An 18,978-nucleotide genomic window follows, 5' to 3' on the forward strand; every position below is an offset into this window, starting at 1 on the left:
AGTGAGCAAAGTAAAAACAGCACAGAATTTAGTTCCTCTTTGAAAGCTCTAATTGGTCTGTGCTGATTGTGAGTGTGTTCCGGGAGCCGCGGCGATAGCAACGCGCTGCGCTAAACATCGGGCCCACAAGCTTTGATCCCACAAGCGCTACCGTTTGAAGCTGCAAGTCTGATATATCCTCGCATCTCCCCCCCCCCCCCGCTCCTGGGTGCAACACAAGACAGCCACAAGGAAGACGCCACTGCTCTGACAATTTATGTAAACAGCAGCCTTTGAGGACGATTTTGTTAAATGTCAAACAGCATTGGTTTGACATTAGCTGGGTGAGGTTATAAGGTCGGCGTTACATGTGGAGGAACTTGGCTTTTAGTTCGCCCTGAGACAATTCCTCTCGAATGATGGTTCCTCTAGTTCCGGTCCCCCAGCAGAACCTTCCAGGGAAGCACAGATCCCTAAAGATGGTGCTGGAGGTTCTCACAAAAACTCTGATGACTTAAGGTCGGCCTTGACGGCTTATGAGCAATGAGATTATTCAAACAAAATCCCAACCTCGTTAAAAACCTTTGCATCCCCACGTCGAGATTTTCGAGAGTGCATCTGTGTCTCTATCTTTCTCTCTCTCTCTCTCTCTCTCTCTCTCTCTCTCTCTCTCTCTCTCTCTCTCTCTCTCTCCCTCCCTCTCTTCCTGGTGGATGAGTTACCTGAGCGTTCCTGGAGTGATCAGTCGATGCGTCCCCCAGGAGGAGCGTTGTTGTCTGACTACCACACGCAAAAAAAGCTGATGTGTGTGTGTGTGTGTGTGTCCCCTTTTCCCCTCCACTTGCTCCTCTTGCTGTCCGCCCAGTGAGGGGTACATTAGCAAGCAGCAGGTCATTGAGATCCTGTTGCACTCGTGCTCCCTCTCTCCGTCCCACACACACACACACACACACACACACACACACACACACACACACACAGACACACACACACACACACTCACTGGAAGTGCCAGGCTGCCAGGAGTTCTCAGTGTCCTGGCGGGCCCCCCGGGGTCTGTGCTAACTGGGCCGAGGTTTTAGCGTTGGGGCCTGTCACTGTCAGAGCCGAGCAGAGCGAAGGAGAGTGGTGGGTTGGAGGAGGAGGTGGAGGAGGTGGTGGGTTGGAGGAGGAGGTGGTGAAGGTGGTGGGTTGGAGGAGGTGTGGGGGGGGGGGGGGGGGGTGGAGATGGCAGGGCCGGCTCCCGGAGGTGTCAGCAGTGAGGGAGGCTCTCCAGATGAGACGGACGCCCTGGCCCTGCCCTGCCCTGCCAGCCACCAGCCTGCTCACGCTCCACTCGCCCCTCACCTTTTCCTCCATCTGTCTATCATCAGTCTCCTCTCATATTAACACACACACACACACATGCACACACGCACGTATACACACATACACGCACTCGCGCACGCACACACACACACACACATATGTACACATATGCACACACACACGCACACGCACACGCACACACACACACACACACACACAAACACACAGATACACACACGCACACACAAACACAATGATAAACAGTCACACCTACTCTCTCATACACACACACACACACACACACATACAAACCCATACATCAAATTCAACTACAACAGCGATGACTTTCAGCATGTCAGATGCAAACATCTCTCTGTGTCTCTTGTGCCCTCTCAACATATATCTCACCCCTCCCCCAGCACTTAGTCAAGCCATAAGTCTGCTTCAAGACCTTAGAGGATGGCATGCTAGTGGCTGAGTTTAAGATGACAAGAGTGCACTTACACCCTTAAGATTAAGAGCGAATGCATCTGTATGAGAGTTTGTGTGTGTGTGTGTGTGTGTGTGAGGGGGGGAGAGAGTGTGTGTGTGCATGTGTGTGTGTGTGTGCCTGTGTGTGTGTGTGTGCATTTGTGTGTGTGTGTGTATCATTGAGTCAGGGGTGAGTAACCCTTGATCAGGGGTTGTCAGCATTTGTCCGCAGGAGCCCTGTCCTCCCCAGGACGGGCGGCGGTGCCGGCGAGCAGTGCGATGGGACCTGACATGAAAGCCAAGGTGCAGTGCCTGTCAGGAGTACACAGCGTCCCACAGCGTCCCACGGCGTCCCACGGCGTGCCGCGTTTTCCACCGCGCTGCACAAATGTTGTCCGCTTTGCAAACCGAAGCGGGCAGAGGTTTCAAAACGAGTCGTGCCAACCGCTGCCCTCGTTTCCTTGGCTTTCTTTCTCTTTTTCTCTACCCCACATTCTTCCATCCTCCTCTCCCTCTCTCTCTTCTATCCCTCGCTCGTTGGCAGAGGTTGAAAGAGCTTCTTCTCGCTCACTTCACAAATGAGGTCTCAGGGGCACTCGTGCCGATGCGGATGACACCGGACACTTGATCTTCATCTAGCTATTGAGCCCTCCTACACTGACGTGTTTGTAGACGGACAGCTTTTGCTGTCACTCGACTTGGTCTAAATACCTTCTATAGAGCACTAAGTAATCAAACGCCCTGTCTGTGGGCCAAGAGTGTTTTTCATTGTATGGTAACCTTCAACCTTTTAATACAAAACCTTCATTTTGAGAAACATTTTGAGACAATGTCCGATCTAATACAACAGCTCATTGTTGGTGTGTAGAAATTCTACTTCATCTCTTTTTTTCTCTCTCTCCCTGTGACACAGAAATGGTGGGTGGACCAACACACCTTCGTCAAAACGCCAACTTTTAATGCACTGTTAATTAAACCCCGGGAAATCATAGAAATCGGCTTGGCCCGTGACACCTGCTTCCGGAACCATCTACCATCTACCATTCCACAGCCTCTATTAATAGCAACTCGCTCTCGCTCACCATCCCAAAAATTCATCAGAGCCGTGAGAGCCTTTCCATTACTCTCCCCCCTTCCTTAATGCGACAGGCGACAGAGAACGAGAACGCCCCCCCCCTCATCCCACCCCAACCCCTCATCCCCTCAGGTGCAGATCCTAATCCCCCTGACAAATACCCTGACAGCCAACGTGGCAATCCCCCCCCCAGACTAACTGGGCTTTCATTTTAATACCCCAGTGCAGCACTGCTGCACGTATTACCTGCAGCGGTGGGGTAGACTCTGTCAAAAGCAAGAGAGCGGAGTGATGAGTGTGACAGGCTTGACGGCGGCCAGTTCCCTAACTCCGGACGCCTCTTAGCCAAGTCTCCATTTCCGATCGCTCCGCGTCTTACCCCCATCTCATCCATTTTAATTACTCCCTCCTTTTTAAACTTTATTTTTCCTCCTCTCTCCTGGGTCAAATAAGATTGCGAGCAGTGTATGCGCTCCTTGGCAAGCCGGCTTCAATGTATTAATAAAGACTTTGGCAGGCAAAACAATTTCGGCATCTCCAAAATAAATAGTAGGCCTATAGTAGTGCAAAAGTAAAGGAGGGAGAAAACCTTTGTGTGGCACAATCATTCATCTCCACAAAGCTGGGGCCAAAGTATATGAGGTGTTCAATTTTAGATTTCTTGAAACTTTCTCTTGACTTTCTTTTTCCACAAAACAGAGTGAACTGAGAAAGGGAGAGTTTGGCATTTATTTAGGTTATTATTCAGGTATGGAGGTATGGGGGCACTTTCATTATGTCTATGTCCTGAGTTCACTGACCTCATACTATACATGATAAATAACCTGTGTTTGACCAACTGTTGATTGTTTGTTGTATTGCTGACGTTTTTTAGTACATGGTTGTCTTTGAAATTTTATAATAGAGCTTTATATCCTGATGTGGCATTAGTAGCTATATTCTGAACATTCAGTGAAAACATGCAATTCTGTTGACCCTCCAAAGGAATCTTACTCAAGTGCTCTGAAGCATAAAATATGCCACTGAATGAGCACACACACCAAACATGAACCTTATCATTTTTTAATTTCCTATGTTGAGGATAACCTTCTCATTTCAGTTGTTATGCAGCACTCTCTGCATGTCTGTAAGGCATGCAGTGAGGAGCTGTTTTGCACAGATGGGTGGTTGCCTGGATCTGCAGAGGAGAGAGTGACAGAGACGCCTGCCAAAGAGGTGCTCCGACTCCAAGCCACCACCAGAGGCCCGATACACCAGCCTATATCTCCATCCTCACCCTCCACCCGTCACCTCCCACTCATCCAAGAGAAGAAAAAAGGCTGATCCTAAGTCAGTTTTAATGTATCAGGCAACCACTGATGAACCATCGCCGTGACTGACTGCAGAACAGTAGCCTCACTCAGCGGTGCAAGAGTGTGTGTGTGTGTGTGGATTGGGGGATACAGATTCTTTCCAATAGGACAAAATCCACACGTGGCTGTCTGTTACCATGGCAGCATATCCAGTTGTCAGGTGCGGATGATGATGTGGGGAGGAGTGGGATATCCTGGCCGGTATTTACTATTTCCCTCTGACTCAGGCCTCGTTCTCGGCGATGCGTCGGAATGCCGGCTCCCTGTCTGAGTGAAACGTGTCTTGACAGATAAGCCCAATCAAGCCCATCTCCAGCCAATGCAAGCTGAACGACGGCGCACGAGCAAAGCAAAGCACAAGCCCTGCCACCATTTTATGTCAGTGTCAGAGTCAGACCGATAGGGCACTAACCTGAGAGGGGGATTATGGGTATTTTCTCAGGGCCCTTGTCTCAAAAGCCTGTAGATTCCATCTTTTTTTTTCAATCCCCCCACCAGTAATCCAATCATTAAGGGGATCGGCTTGACACGCGGGCAGCCTAATGCTATTCAAACACGCATGCATAAATACATATACTCTCTCTCTCTCTCTCTCTCTCTCTCTCTCTCTCTCTCTCTCTCTTTACTCATACACACGCGTACAGTATAGTGACAAGATCCAAGCCATAGTCATCAGTGCATTGCATTACATAACATGAGATTGTACTGCTGCATTCGGTCTGATGACCAGAAATGAATTTAAGGGATGTGCTGTAACAGTGTGTGTGTGTGTGTGTGTGTGTGTGTGTGTGTGAGTGGGGGGGGGTGTTGAACAGAGGAGGAGAGAAGGTAGAGGGGAAGGAAGAAGAGAGAAGGAGAAAGATGAAAGTTGGATTTGGGTCGAGTGAAGACTTCAAAGTCTGATTGAAGGTGTTTGAGGAATGGTAAGACCGTGGAAGGAGGGAATTTCGCATCTGGCGTCTCAGTGTTGGGGGAGAGAGTGGCTTTCTTGTCATTGACTAACCCATCCCAGAATGTAAAAACATGAATAAACAGCATCTGTTATCCATGCTGGTGCTAAAGGGGGTATCTGGCGACAAAAATCTAAGCATTTCCCTGTCCCATTTCCCACACAACAGTGACCCGCTTTTCAAATAGATCCTCATACATAAAACATTGTTGAGAAAGGAAATTATTTTGTTTCCTTGCATGGAGCATGTATGAACAAAACGATGTCCACACAAGCAGCATGATTTTGATTAACAAAAAAAAAAAAAAAGATCCCTTCCACTACAGTAGAGCCATGCTATTTACTGTAGGCTATACACTACAATGTATAGAAATACTCCCATACCGCAGCCTATGGTCTAAGAAGGCTATTATGAGTCATAGGATAGCTTTCATTAGTGTAGTCCTACCTTTCTCGTTATTTATGCAGTCTGGAACACAGGTGGTCGCCACACACCATTTGGCAATTTGCGGTGTCCTGCGACGGGGAAACTAGCTGCCCTCACAACCCGGGGTGCAGGCGCATGGCAGGCGGACGCTGCTCTTGGTTTCAACCGAGGATGGACAGGTGTTGGCGTGGGCGTGGTGTGGTTCCCGCCAACACGTAACGATGGGTCAGACAAGCCCGGCAGGGAAACACTGTTATCCCGCCAGCACTCTGGAAAAGAAATAAACAGATTACCTTCCAATAATAGCCTCAGGAAGATGCGGCGGGCTAATTTGCATCTACGCTGCTGCTGAAGATGGCTCGGCTCTTGTTTTTTTGTTGTTGTTTTTCTTTTACATTATTCAGATTGAGGTCTATGCCTTCATGCATCCATTTAGCTAGGTCATATACTGTATAGCCTCGTTTGTGAATACAAAACCTAAATATATAGCCTAGGAGCAAGATAGGTCTTAACAGCTTATGACCTTAAATAGGTTACGTTACAGTGTTACCAAAGTGAACGATTTGATCTACTTTAGTCTAAGTCAGTATGTTTGATCTTATCTATTTATTGGGGACTAATTTATTTGTTGATCTAGCCTATTTATATATTTACTTGTAAATCTATCCTATTTATATATCGCAGTCGACGCGCTTTTGGTGCACATGGGGACTAGACTGGTTAAGTAAAAAAGTGGATTTTAAATCAAGGCTACATGGGGAAAGCGCGTAACATAGGGTGTCTTGCATTCAGTAGACTCTGGGAAATACGTTATCTAAAGTCTCATAAAGCGTAGCCTATAACATATCCGCTTGAGTTGGTTTAGCCTATAACATGACCCTAATCTTGCAATACAGTGTAGGCTAGATAACGGACCCCATATCCATACTCACTTGTGGCTGCTCCAGTGTGGTATTCCGCGCCTTCCAGTCAAACCACCCACTTCCAAGAAAATCCTTATCAGCCACGTTATGCTGTGCAGTCCGTAGGTTATCAACAGCAACCTGCCCGGTTCGGGGTCTTCAGATGTGCCTCGCGTGATGACAAGGACTGCACCTGACTGGCCATTCGGGTACAGAACTAGCACTCAATTGCATATTATTCCCACTGAATAAAATGTTTTGCCCAGTTTGATTAAATAAGAGAATTTAGATTCTTAGCACAGGCTATATCTAGTTACGTGCCCTGTAAGCTAACCTGGTGAACCTTTAAATTGATAACCACCGCTTACTGGCGCCACGAACTTGATGGAGGTCCGAACAAATGTGTTTTCGTCTGTTGGCAGGAATTACACGTAGCAGACCGTAATCAACATTAAAAGTAGAACCCTAGAGCGCAAGCATCCATCTTCCGCTACAATTTCCCTTATCGCTCAAACAGTCTCCAGCGGAAAGGAATATCGACAGGTTCTGTATGAGACAGTTATAGATAATATTGTAAATTGTAAGACGACACGTCTCAAAGAGAAATTAGTAAATCCTTGAGAACGAGCGTCAGTAGCCAATGTGCACACACCCGGCGAGGAGCCTACCAATGGATCTGTAACCCGTAACTGTGAGACTTGGAGAGGCTGACGCCGCGGAATGAATAAATTCATAAAGAGGCGATGCTCTCGCATCAGCACCGACTCGCAACGGAGGGTGGGGAGGTAGCAAGAGGACCAAGTCGCGCGCATGCAAGGCGGTGTCACATCAGCGTTCGCAAAACTTCTTGATGTTTCCAAGCTACCCACTCCACGCAAGACACAGAGAATGCCTTTTTAAGGTCAAATTTTAAATGACTGTTTTATTAATTAAGGGTCTCTTAATAGAAATTGAGTGGCTTTGGTGTTTTCAGGGCTAATTTAAGGTAAATTTGAGTAGGCTACATCACGCTTGGTGTTCAAAAAAGCATGCAGCGTGCAGACCTCACCAGGATCTATGGCGTTACGCAAGTGCAACTCACTGAAAGTGCATTTATTAACTCTCAGTCACATCTTAACACTCAGGCTTTTGCTCTTGCTGTTATCTCAACAGACACAGCCACACACATGCATGCGCAGCGCTCAGTGGCAAGTATACAACAAAACCCCATAGTTTTGTAAGGCAAGGGTTAGTTAATTAGCCACCAACACCTTAGAGTATTGGAGTATTGATTAGGTGTTGATTAATGATTTAATTAATTGGAAACCATGACCTCAAGACTAAAGGGATGTAACAATCACTATTAAACACTGAGTGAGTTCTATCCCACAAACTCATTTATTAGTTGTCATCTCCCTCAGCACAAACATGCAGTAGACATGCAGTACATACATACATACTTTGTAGGCCTACATAGCAAGAGAGGAAGACATGAACATTGATGTCTCATTGGCACTTTTCCAATTCCATTTCCAATTTTCCATTGTTTTCCCATGCAACACACATACACCAAGATACACACACACACGCATACTGTACATACACAAATCATTTTCTCACATTCCATAAACTAAACTTCGAGCAGGATTCACAAAGGATGCCTTACGAAACACATGTTTATGGATGTTGATTAGAAATAATTACTTGTCATGTGCACAGACATAGTGTTGTTTTCCATGTTTTATATTTATATATTTTTTGTACCCCTCAAGTAGACTCCAGCTGGGCTCTTCCCTGTATGATGCTGTTGTCAGGCTGGTGGAGAATGCTCACTGTAGACCCCCCGCAGCATTCAATTATGAGCTGAACTGCTGTGGAGCCTTTGAAGACCCTTATGGACCAGCACAGTATAGCTCAGCAAGTGCAGACTTCACAGAGCACCGCATAATATCTTTGTAGTAAATACTCTGCAGAGATTGTGCACACTGCACAGTGTTCAGACAGAAATAGCTGAAATACAGGGATTATGTTAGCATTTAGAGACTTTCAATAGAGACCAGCTTCAATTGTACAGCAGAGAGCAGGGCAATGGACATCAGATCAAAGTCATTTTTTATTCAGATTTTAAGTAATCCCTTCCCCACGCATTTCATGCGTTTCGCATGTTAGATTCCAATGTGTAATAGCTTACAGTAGAGATATCATTACCCTATACACAGTGAAGTTCCACATACATGGTGCCGTAGCATGGCTTTTAACTGATCTTATCTTATCTGATGCCCTATGACCTTACAGGAAATATACCTCCATCTTGCTCACTCCCCATAATCACCCTCTCCACCCTTAACTGCTAATGGAGGTGATTATGTATATGAACACCATCGAGCCTGGAGCACATGATAGCAATGATTCCACATGAAAGCCATGTCTGGAGAGGGGTGGAGGGGAGGCTGCTTAATCACAGACTCTACCAGGGGGGAAAGGGTGTAGCCCAGACTAAATTATCATGTAAAGTTTTTGCTTGACATTTCAGTCAATGCAGGTTAGTAGTTGAACTACACAGTATGAACCCAAAATAGTGAGTAGAAGATTAAAGTGCATCCGAAGTCTTATCCTGAGAGAGAAGTTACTGGAAGTCTTTATCTCCTGCTTGTTTCCATGCTGAGAGTGTTGTTATGAGTGCAAAACAGTAGCTCTTGCTTTAGACCAGTGTCAACAGCACAGCTGCACCATGCGCTCACAAACTGTGGAAAAACGGGTGCTTGTGTGACCTGGGTGGTTTGTACAAGGCAGTTTCCTGAAATATCACCGCTGTAAGAAGCACCCTTGAGGGCGAGGCTCTGTCTTGTACGTGTATAAATGTTTGATAATTGTATGTGTCTAAAAGCGGTGTGGAGTCGCAGCGCTCGGAGCCACAACCACAGGGCGCAGGCACATCAGAGAGAGGGACGTGCACCACCCCTGCCATCGTACCAGCGCCAAACCAACCGCGCTAACCTAAGCCTCTAGTTACATGGGCAGAAAATAGCCTTGAACCACTGCCCTGGCATATACTTTAATATATGCCAGCAGAACATCTGTTTGAACTAGATACACTGTCCACCCAAGTTCTCAGGGTAGTATTGTGAAAGGAATTCTTGTTTGGAGAAGTGATCTGTGTTGCTGTGCCAAGTACATCATGCATTGTTCAATACATCTTCTTAATCACAAACTGTGATTTACTGCTGACTGATGCAATATTGCATGCCCCATTAAAATACATTCATTTCACGGAGAAAGAAATTGCTGATCAGAAAAGAACGAGCAAGACATGAGGACTGGGCGGGGGGGGGGGAGACTGGGCTTGTTTCAGAAAAGGAGACTGACAAACTAAATTGTGATGTAAGAAAGCACACAAGGGCACGATGATAACATCAATGGAAGTTCCTGTTATGCAAAAAAATATGAGAGTTAAAGAAGGACAAATTCCAGAAAGAAATACTTTTTTAAACAATACCATGGTAAGCCCATCTCTGAAAACACTCTGAAAACACTCATCCCCTACCTTATTAATTGAAAACTGCCTATCTAGGCTATTTTGTCCTGAGGTTATAGATTCTCCTGAAATGATCATTTTCTGTGAGGTGGTCAGCATAGTAGGCTACTGGTGCTTGATACCTTCGCCACCTTTTCCCTCATCTCCTGTGTCTTACAGAAAGTGGAGTTATGTATAGGCTAGGCTACTGCTTGTTTAAATAGGCAGGCTTCTGCTTAAAACAAGGCAAGGCAACGTTTTTTTTAAGGCTATAGTACATTTTATACACAGGGGCAATTCAATGTAGACTACTTTACATAAATGAAAGCAAAGAATAGTAAATAAAAGCATACAATGACACGAGTTAAAATAGTTTAAAAAGTAATGTAGGCTACATAAAAAAAAATAATTTAAAGACATAAGGGGATAAATGTTACTGCTTTGTGCCACTGCAGGAGAACGACATGCTATGAAGTAGGCTAGTGGATTATATTCACACTTCCATCATGAAGACAGACGAGTTTCAGTAAGATTGCACGATTTAAAGGTGCAGCAACGCCGCCAAGCGTCCAAAAGGAGAATAACAGACATCAGACTGAGCAGGCGAGGACTTTTCTAGAGGGTTCCAAGTGCATTGTGGGATTGTTAGACCGGCATCGCCTTCCTTTTCTCTTGTCTGCCAAGATGATGGTGAGTAGTACAACATGCCTACTTCAACACTAATCCTTCATCATCTGCGGATATTTTGGCATATTATGTGTACCTGAGGCAGCCACTATGTAGGGATTTTGACGGGCATCTTGAAAAATAGTGTATGTTTCTTGTCTACAGAGCTGTGATCCGTATTTTACCCTGCTATTGGCATGCTAACTTGTTAGCTTTTTAGCCCATTCTCCCGTGTCTCCGCCTATAACGGGCTCCTCCTTGGGTTTGACAACTAGTGCTGTGTCAGATGCTGTAGCTTGCTAGCTACATTTTGCATCTTAGTTTTCGATAACGTCCCTTTATAATTGTGAGCGTGTTTGTACGTAATTTTCTTATCAACGTATGTTTGAAAGAATTGTAAAAAATTGAGTAGGCTATGGCTCTGTTAAATGCATTAGCATTAGCCACTAATCAATCGGCTGGTTCGCTAGTAGCTAAGCCAGTTAGTGAATTTACCGGCTAGCTAACACATCAATACCATTTCCTTGAAACGTTTTTGGACTTATTTAGGAACTAAACAAAAGCATTTGAGTGCTACCAGTCAAACGTGTGTGTGTGTGCAGTTGCCACCTCACGATGATTGCAAAGTTAGCGTTAGTTTATCAGGTAGTGCATTAATTGTTTTTTGTCGAGAGATGCGCAGATTAGAGCAGGGATGCATAGGCAGTTGCAGCTGATTACGGGACAATGCATTGGGCAGGTGCTACGTGAAAATACGTCGCTGTTGTTGTACAGAGAGTTGTGGGTTAACATGCAAACCTTTGTCAAAGGCTATCATTCTCTTGACATTCCAGTTCCAAAGCCCTTTGTGAACCCTCAGACCTACCGTATGAGAATGCATTAATGGTCTCCGACGCCTTGTCTCCTGCTAGAATCCACAGCTTATCGTTCTGAAGGAAGGGACAGACACCTCCCAAGGTGTGCCCCAACTGGTCAGCAACATCATGGCCTGCCAGGTGATCGCAGAGGCAGTCCGCACCACCCTGGGCCCCCGTGGTATGGACAAGCTGGTGGTGGACAACAGAGGTGAGGGGTCAAAGAATACAGCAGAAGTGTATATATACTTGATTAAAATGAATTGGGAGGGGGGTGGGCACTTAACGTTTAAATGTGTCTTTTTAGATAGCTTAACTTTTTAAAACGTATTTCCTTAGGCAAAGCAACCATTTCAAATGATGGTGCTACCATCTTGAAACTTCTGGAAGTGGTCCATCCTGCTGCAAAGACTCTTGTTGACATTGCCAGGTCCCAGGATGCTGAGGTAGGTCTCTTGTTGTGGTGGTGTTGAAAGCAACACAGTGCAAAATGGCCACTTCCTGAGGTGTGGTTTTTATGAGCAACTCATTTTGATGGAATATGTGATTGGCCATGTGAAGAGACCAGATCTCTATAATGCTGTTGTAAAGGCAGTATGAATCCACACCTTGTGAGCAATTAAGAACGAACTTAATTATTATCATTGTTGTTGTTATTGTTATTATTATTACAAAATGATTATAGTTTTCCTTGCATGTCAGCCATTGTAGCTTGTCCATACATGCATATTTGATGTGTCTGTGTATTTCAGGTTGGTGATGGCACAACCTCCGTGACTCTGTTGGCGGCAGAGTTCCTGAAGCAGCTGAAGCCGTATGTGGAGGAGGGCCTCCACCCACAGACCATTATCAGGGCCTTCCGCAACGCCACCCAACTCGCTGTCAAGAAGATCAAGGAGATCGCCGTCACCATCAAGAAGGACGACAAGCAGTACGTGCGCTGTGTGCTTTTAGTTTCATCTTAAAGACTGGACCAAAGAGACAATGGTTTCGGAGTACATGCAATTGAATGATTTCTAAGATTTAGCATGGCCGACTACTTACATTGTGTTCACTCAAGCACTGTTGCCCACCAGGCTAGCATAGCTATGCATGCTAAGGCAAAAAATTGAATGGTTGTATCAACTAAGAACAAAAAAAAAAATTTTTGGAAGATTTATTTGAATCATCTGTTGACTGTCTTCCAGAGAGCAGAGGCAACTTCTGGAGAAGTGTGCTTCGACCGCAATGAACTCAAAACTAATTGCCGGACAGAAGGGCTTTTTCTCCCAGATGGTGGTGGACGCTGTCATGTCGCTGGATGAACTCCTGCCCCTGAAGATGATTGGAATGAAGAAAGTGCAGGGTGGAGCTCTTGAGGTGAGCAAGAAACGCATGTGATGGCCATGGCATTTTGATTGGTAGAGGATGCTATGGATAAGTATTAGCATACATGTCATTAGACAAGCCAATAAGGACTAAATATTAGGTCATTATCATGTATGTGTGGGTTCTGTGTTTTTTTTTTTGCATGATCCTGGTAGGAGCAATGTAATATGGTGGACAATAGCTGGTCTGTTTTCAAGAGTGCAAAATAAAGACATGCTTGGAAAGCTTGCTGGGAAACCATACATTATTGTTGATTGACATTCTCTTGCTGTAGAACATTAGTTGACCCTACAATCCGTTGATGGTGAGGTGTGCTTTCATGTGGTGTTACTTGTGTGTGTGCTAATTGCCACTTGTTACTTCTCTAGGACTCCCAGCTGGTGGCAGGTGTTGCCTTCAAGAAGACCTTCTCCTATGCAGGTTTCGAGATGCAGCCCAAGCGCTATGACAACCCAAAGATCGCTCTGCTCAATGTTGAGCTGGAGCTCAAAGCAGAGAAGGACAACGCAGAAGTCCGTGTCAAGTCTGTAGAGGTCCGTATTTGACACCTCTTTCCACAGCCAGTATCAGTGGCCTTTGAAATTTACCTGCCTGAATAACTTTTATGTTCATTATGTTATATTGATTATAGCATAAAGTCTGCATATTTATTGTCTCCTCATTGTGCTGTTCAGTGTATCGCTGTAATTGGGATTGGATTAAGTCATTAGTGTTTCAATAACCTGCGCTTGTAATTGAGTCAGGATCTTAATGGCTCTTAATCTCACACCTCCAGGATTACCAGGCCATCGTGGATGCCGAGTGGAACATCCTCTACGACAAGCTGGAGAAGATCTACAAGTCCGGGGCCAAGGTGGTGCTCTCCAAGCTGCCCATCGGAGACGTGGCCACGCAGTTCTTCGCAGACAGGGACCTGTTCTGCGCCGGCCGAGTGCAGGAGGAGGATCTCAAGAGGACGATGATGGTGAGGGAACAGGGTGGCTCTCTCCACCCGTAGTAGCCTTCCGTTGCGTCGCGTTGCTCCAGTCACCCGTGTCAAAAGTTTTGCTCGCGTTAGCAACCTTTGCTGCACCGACGGACAATATCAGAAGGCACCAGCCAATCAAATGAACGATTGTAAGTCATTTGCATAGCTGCCGCCAGGAACACCCGCTGGCATGCACTGACCGAACGCAACTGTGTAGGAGCCGTAAGATTTCTTTCTGATCAACAGTTCAACGCAACAGTTTAAGAGTTGAGGGTTATCCTTTATGATGGTGGGATGTGTTGTGGGCAATTGGATTTTGTGCCTTTGTAACAAAGTAAATTCTTCCATTATTGTCCATTCTGAATTGGACAACTGTTGTGGATAAAAATGAATGCCCGAGTCTTGTGCAATATAGGTGGCTGCAACTGTTTATTCGTTGCCATAATCAGGGATGCAAACCGCGCTTTTCGCCGCCTACCGCTTTTTTTTTTTTTTTTCAGTTTTGGTGACTTGTGTGAATTGTGGATATCCGAAGAATTTTGTTTTTTTAAAGGGTGTGGGTCTATACAGGCATGCAAACAGTGCGACTGTCTCTTTCACGCCATGTACCGCAGGATACCAGAGGGCAGTGTTTCTCATATGGGCCGAGGAGACTGCTGGTCAAATGTCCGGTGCTTCTTTCACTCATCAGATAATGTTTGATCATGTAGCAAAGGAAAGGTATGAAGCCCATAGCTCTGATAGCAGCTAAGAAAATATAGGCTATACTCACTCCATTGGTCAACTCTCTCAGTTCGCACTAGGCTACTTATCTTACCTCCGCAGTAGATCTACTTCAGCTGGAAGTTTTAACACGCAACTCTGGACTTGATTAGTGTGTAAGCTTCTTCCCAGTTAGCCATTGCAGTGTTCAAGACAATATTAGCCATGTAGCCTAGCTTACGCTTATCCCCATAGCAGCTAGAATGCTAATCATCAATATGACTCATGTTAAATGTTCCTTTACTGGGATGCCCGTCATTGTCATCGACATCATGGTCCCTCCACACGCCCTTATTAGCATAATTTTCTATTTTTAGTCAACCTGCTTGTCATCACTAGTCGGCTCTCTCTGTCAAATACTTACCTAAGCATATTGGGAAGAGTGGTTGCAGTTCTGTCTCTGGTGTTCAAGTTGCACATGAACTTGGCCAAGGTCAACCAAAGCCACTTATTTGAGTGGATTTTTCAATTTTTGTTGGAGTATATTCATACTTTTGTGAAGTATGTTTTTACCCAGACTCACGGTCACTGTCTAGACAGATTATATAACAAAATGAATTACAAACCACTCCAGCCTGAGAGCCTGCTGCAAAAAAGGATTACTTTCCCCACTGTTGAGTTCAAGGTGCCCGGGGAACAAAGAGAAGACTGGCATTAGAGAGGAAGAAGACAAAGACGTTGGGCCTTGGCAACAGGCTGACATTTAGAACAGGCTCTCTTCACAGACAACCTGAGACATTATGACTTGACACCTTCCCCATGAATGCCCTGGCACTGTGCTGAATTCCTAGTCACAAGGAAGACCTTGTCCCTAGAAAAGACCAGCAGAAAGCTAGTCATAAAAGACGTCGTCCCTAGAAAACATTAGCCTTATGGTTTGTTTGCTTTTTTTATGAGTGCATCACAGTGCATGGCAGCTAATGGCCACCTTACACCAAACAACTTTGACAAGATGTGGGAAAGATTCTTGAAAGATTGTAGTCTTTTAACTAATGCCCCCCCCCCCCATAAGTTGTGAGTTCAGAGGATGGCAAGTTAACTCGTACGTTTTCCATTCTTCCAGGCCTGTGGGGGCTCCATCCAGACGAGCGTGGGTTCCATGACCGAAGACGTTCTGGGCCAGTGCGAACTCTTCGAGGAGGTCCAGGTGGGAGGAGAGAGGTGAGGAACCCCACTGACATGTCTCAAATGAAGCTGTGGCTTGTCTCAAATCCAGCCGAATCTTGTCCGTGTGGTGGCTGGGTTGATACCAGATGCTCCAAGTCGCTTTGGATAAAAGGGTTCTCTAAATCCCACTGGTCTTCTCAGAGGGTTGACGTGTTTATTGAAGTCTTTGTCTGGGGGGCATGTGTTCTCTCCTCAGGTACAACTTCTTTAAGGGCTGTCCGAAGGCAAAGACGTGCACCATCATCCTGAGGGGCGGGGCGGAGCAGTTCATGGAGGAGACAGAACGCTCACTGCACGATGCCATCATGATTGTGCGCAGAGCAATCAAGGTAGGTTGAACCGTGTGGGGATCTCTCTCTTCTAGTGTCTAATCACTTTCCCCATTTTGTGCTATTCTGAGACTTTAAGGTCCACATTGTCTAGAAACAAGTTTGTAATTGCGTATAATTTCGTTTTGTACATCTGAAAAGTTCAAGCCACCAAGTACAAGGGTAATGATTGCAAAATGCTGCAACATTTAAACAGACTGTTGTATGTTAAAAGTCTACAACATGCCCTCTTTATAGGCCAATTTGCTTATTGGATGCAAATATTTATGGAATGTTTTTAGGCTTTTATTGAGTCAGTGAGGAAATACAAGCAGACCCATACCAAAGATGGTAATGGTTACATTTGGGCATTACTTTAACTCTGGCGCACCCTAGTGGTTAAACTCTTTTATTGTCTGAAAGTCTGGATTGTAAAAATACATGTTCATGTTTTTTTCAGAATGACTCTGTCGTCGCTGGTGGAGGGGCCATTGAGATGGAGCTGTCCAAGTACCTGAGGGATTATTCCAGAACCATTCCTGGCAAGCAGCAGCTGCTGATCGGTGCCTACGCCAAGGCTCTGGAGATCATCCCTCGGCAGCTGTGCGACAACGCCGGCTTCGACGCCACTAACATCCTCAACAAGCTGAGGGCCAAGCACGCACAGGTAACTAACACCCATTATTCTCAAGCATGTTGGCCCACACATAGAATATGCAGTAATACATCTCCATGCATGACACTTTTATTGTCAAAGTACAATAATTGGCATATTTGGAGACAATACCAATTGATTCAGCAACAGACTGATGGCTCATAGACACTCGTTAATCGATCATTAACCATTAACCGGCAAGCTTAAAGTGTGTACAGGACAAAGAGGAAAAAAGTAATAAAACAATTTTCCCATTACTAATAATTCCATATAAGGAAAATAAACCTAATGTAATCATTCTTCTAAGAGCGTGATCTAAAGCAGGGGTGTCCAAACTTTTTAACTCGAGGGCCACATTGGGTTTTGAAAATTGGCCGGCGGGCCATACAACAAAAAATTGTGTATATATATACGTTTTGTATCATTGTGTGTGTGTATGTATGTATGTATGTATGTATGTGTGTGTGTGTGTATGTATGTATGTATGTATGTGGCTGTGCCCCCTCACAGTTTATAAATGGTTAGTAGTGGGAACTACTGTTGCCATCGCGATTTCCTTTTAAAAGTTTCTTATAAAAAGGAGATATCAACAATGACAAGCCAGCTGGAACCTGCCACACTCGCTCCCTCTCGTGCATGCTCAAATGCGTTCCCAATTAAATGAGTAGCATAACGTAGTTAGATCTGCTGCAATGGAGATACTATGTATTTCGATGTAACAAGCTGTTTTGACATCGACATTGTAAACGCTCTCTAAGAAGAGTGTAAAGCAGTTTGCAGTAGCCTAAAGTTTATCACAACGTCGTCTATCGCTGGAAAAAAATAGCGAGCGGCCTATGATAACATAATTAAATGCTCGGCAGGCCGGATTAAAGCGTGTGGCGGGCCGGATCTATGATAAACTAATTAATTCTTGGTGGGCTGGATTAAAGTGCGTGGCGGGCCGCAGTTGGCCCACGGGCCGTAACCCCTGGTCTAAAGGCTTCTCACTTATCTTTTATAAAATTCAATTGTTAAATTGTTTTATAACCAAACACATCTACTCATTGCATGTAACAAGCTAACCTACACAGGAAAACAATCTTGTTGATTAGCCAAGTGTTGTAATGTTGATTAACATTAGGAACGACAGTTTGGAAGGCAAAGTTCCCTGCTACAAACAGTCTAACTTGGACAATCTGACTGGCGTGGCATGCTGACGCGGCTCAATCTTTCCCTCATGCTCTCTAACCTTTGACGGTGATGGATTTGAGTTGTGAAGACTCCACCTGGTCAAAACTAAAGCTGCAGTTAGGTTATGGTAGTCCATATTATTTCCAAACAGCTAGTCTATCTGCTATTAAAAAATTGAACAGATTACTCTGCCGTGCTCTCTGCTGTTACCTCTGTTCCGATGACTTGAGCTCACCACCTCACCCTTTCCTTCATCCGCCAGGGCGGCATGTGGTACGGCGTCGACGTCAACAACGAGGACATCGCCGACAACTTCCAGGCGTGCGTGTGGGAGCCGGCCATCGTGCGCATCAACGCGCTCACCGCCGCATCGGAGGCCGCGTGCCTCATCCTGTCCGTGGACGAGACCATCAAGAACCCCCGCTCCAGCATGGACGGCCCACCGGGCGGTGGCCGAGGACGAGGCCGCGGGCGCCCTCATGCGCACTAAACGACCCCTCCCTGCCCCCCACTATACCCACTCTCTCTCTCTTCCACCCCCTGTCAGCTGGGGCAGGTCACCTTGGAAGGTCAGACCTGTGGACTCTTAAACACGCAGTAGTGAAAGGCTGGTGAAAAAGATCGTGAAAAGGATCGTTGTTGGTTGTAGCTGATTGGCTTGTCTCTGCACTCCCATCGCTCTTTGTAATAATTATCTTTGTTAGAGAACACCCATTTTTTTTTTTACATTTTATTTACGGTTAGTCATCGTTTTTCATGTCCGGTGTTTCAGTCTGAGCCAGAGATGGTCTGTTTGTAAGAGTCATAATAAAAACAGGCGGGTGTTCTCTCTCAGTATTGTCCGAGTGTGTCTCATGGTTAGCTGAGTGGAAGCCCTGCCCTCCTGATACGCACTGATGTCCAGCCGCAGTAGATTTGCCGTTTTGTTGGGTCACTCTGTGGAGCTATTTATTGGACCATTAAAATGAATACTCCCACAGCTCACTCAGGTCTGTCTGAATCATTTCTCTGCTTCATTTCTTACCTCCGAGTTTCAATACCGGAGGCCTGTGTTTAGGCTGCTGTCACAGGGCAGAATATATTTATTGTAGTTTCTTCCATA

The 18,978-nt window shown here is 45.5% G+C and overlaps 1 protein-coding gene across 1 annotated transcript; it reads left to right on the forward strand.

The window, feature by feature from the left end:
- Positions 1-10,546: 10,546 nt before the first annotated feature.
- Positions 10,547-18,860, forward strand: cct7 (chaperonin containing TCP1, subunit 7 (eta)). The gene is made up of 11 exons (XM_042070469.1): positions 10,547-10,646; positions 11,534-11,687; positions 11,816-11,922; positions 12,229-12,407; positions 12,664-12,835; positions 13,213-13,377; positions 13,620-13,808; positions 15,637-15,734; positions 15,937-16,069; positions 16,509-16,715; positions 18,139-18,860. The coding sequence occupies exons 1-11, from the start codon at positions 10,641-10,643 to the stop codon at positions 18,364-18,366; spliced, it is 1,638 nt and encodes a 545-aa protein (XP_041926403.1). The 5' UTR covers positions 10,547-10,640; the 3' UTR covers positions 18,367-18,860.
- The last annotated feature ends 118 nt before the right edge of the window (positions 18,861-18,978 follow it).

This window comes from Alosa sapidissima, chromosome 18 (assembly GCF_018492685.1).
Source record: "Alosa sapidissima isolate fAloSap1 chromosome 18, fAloSap1.pri, whole genome shotgun sequence".
NCBI classification, from domain to species: Eukaryota; Metazoa; Chordata; class Actinopteri; order Clupeiformes; family Clupeidae; genus Alosa; species Alosa sapidissima.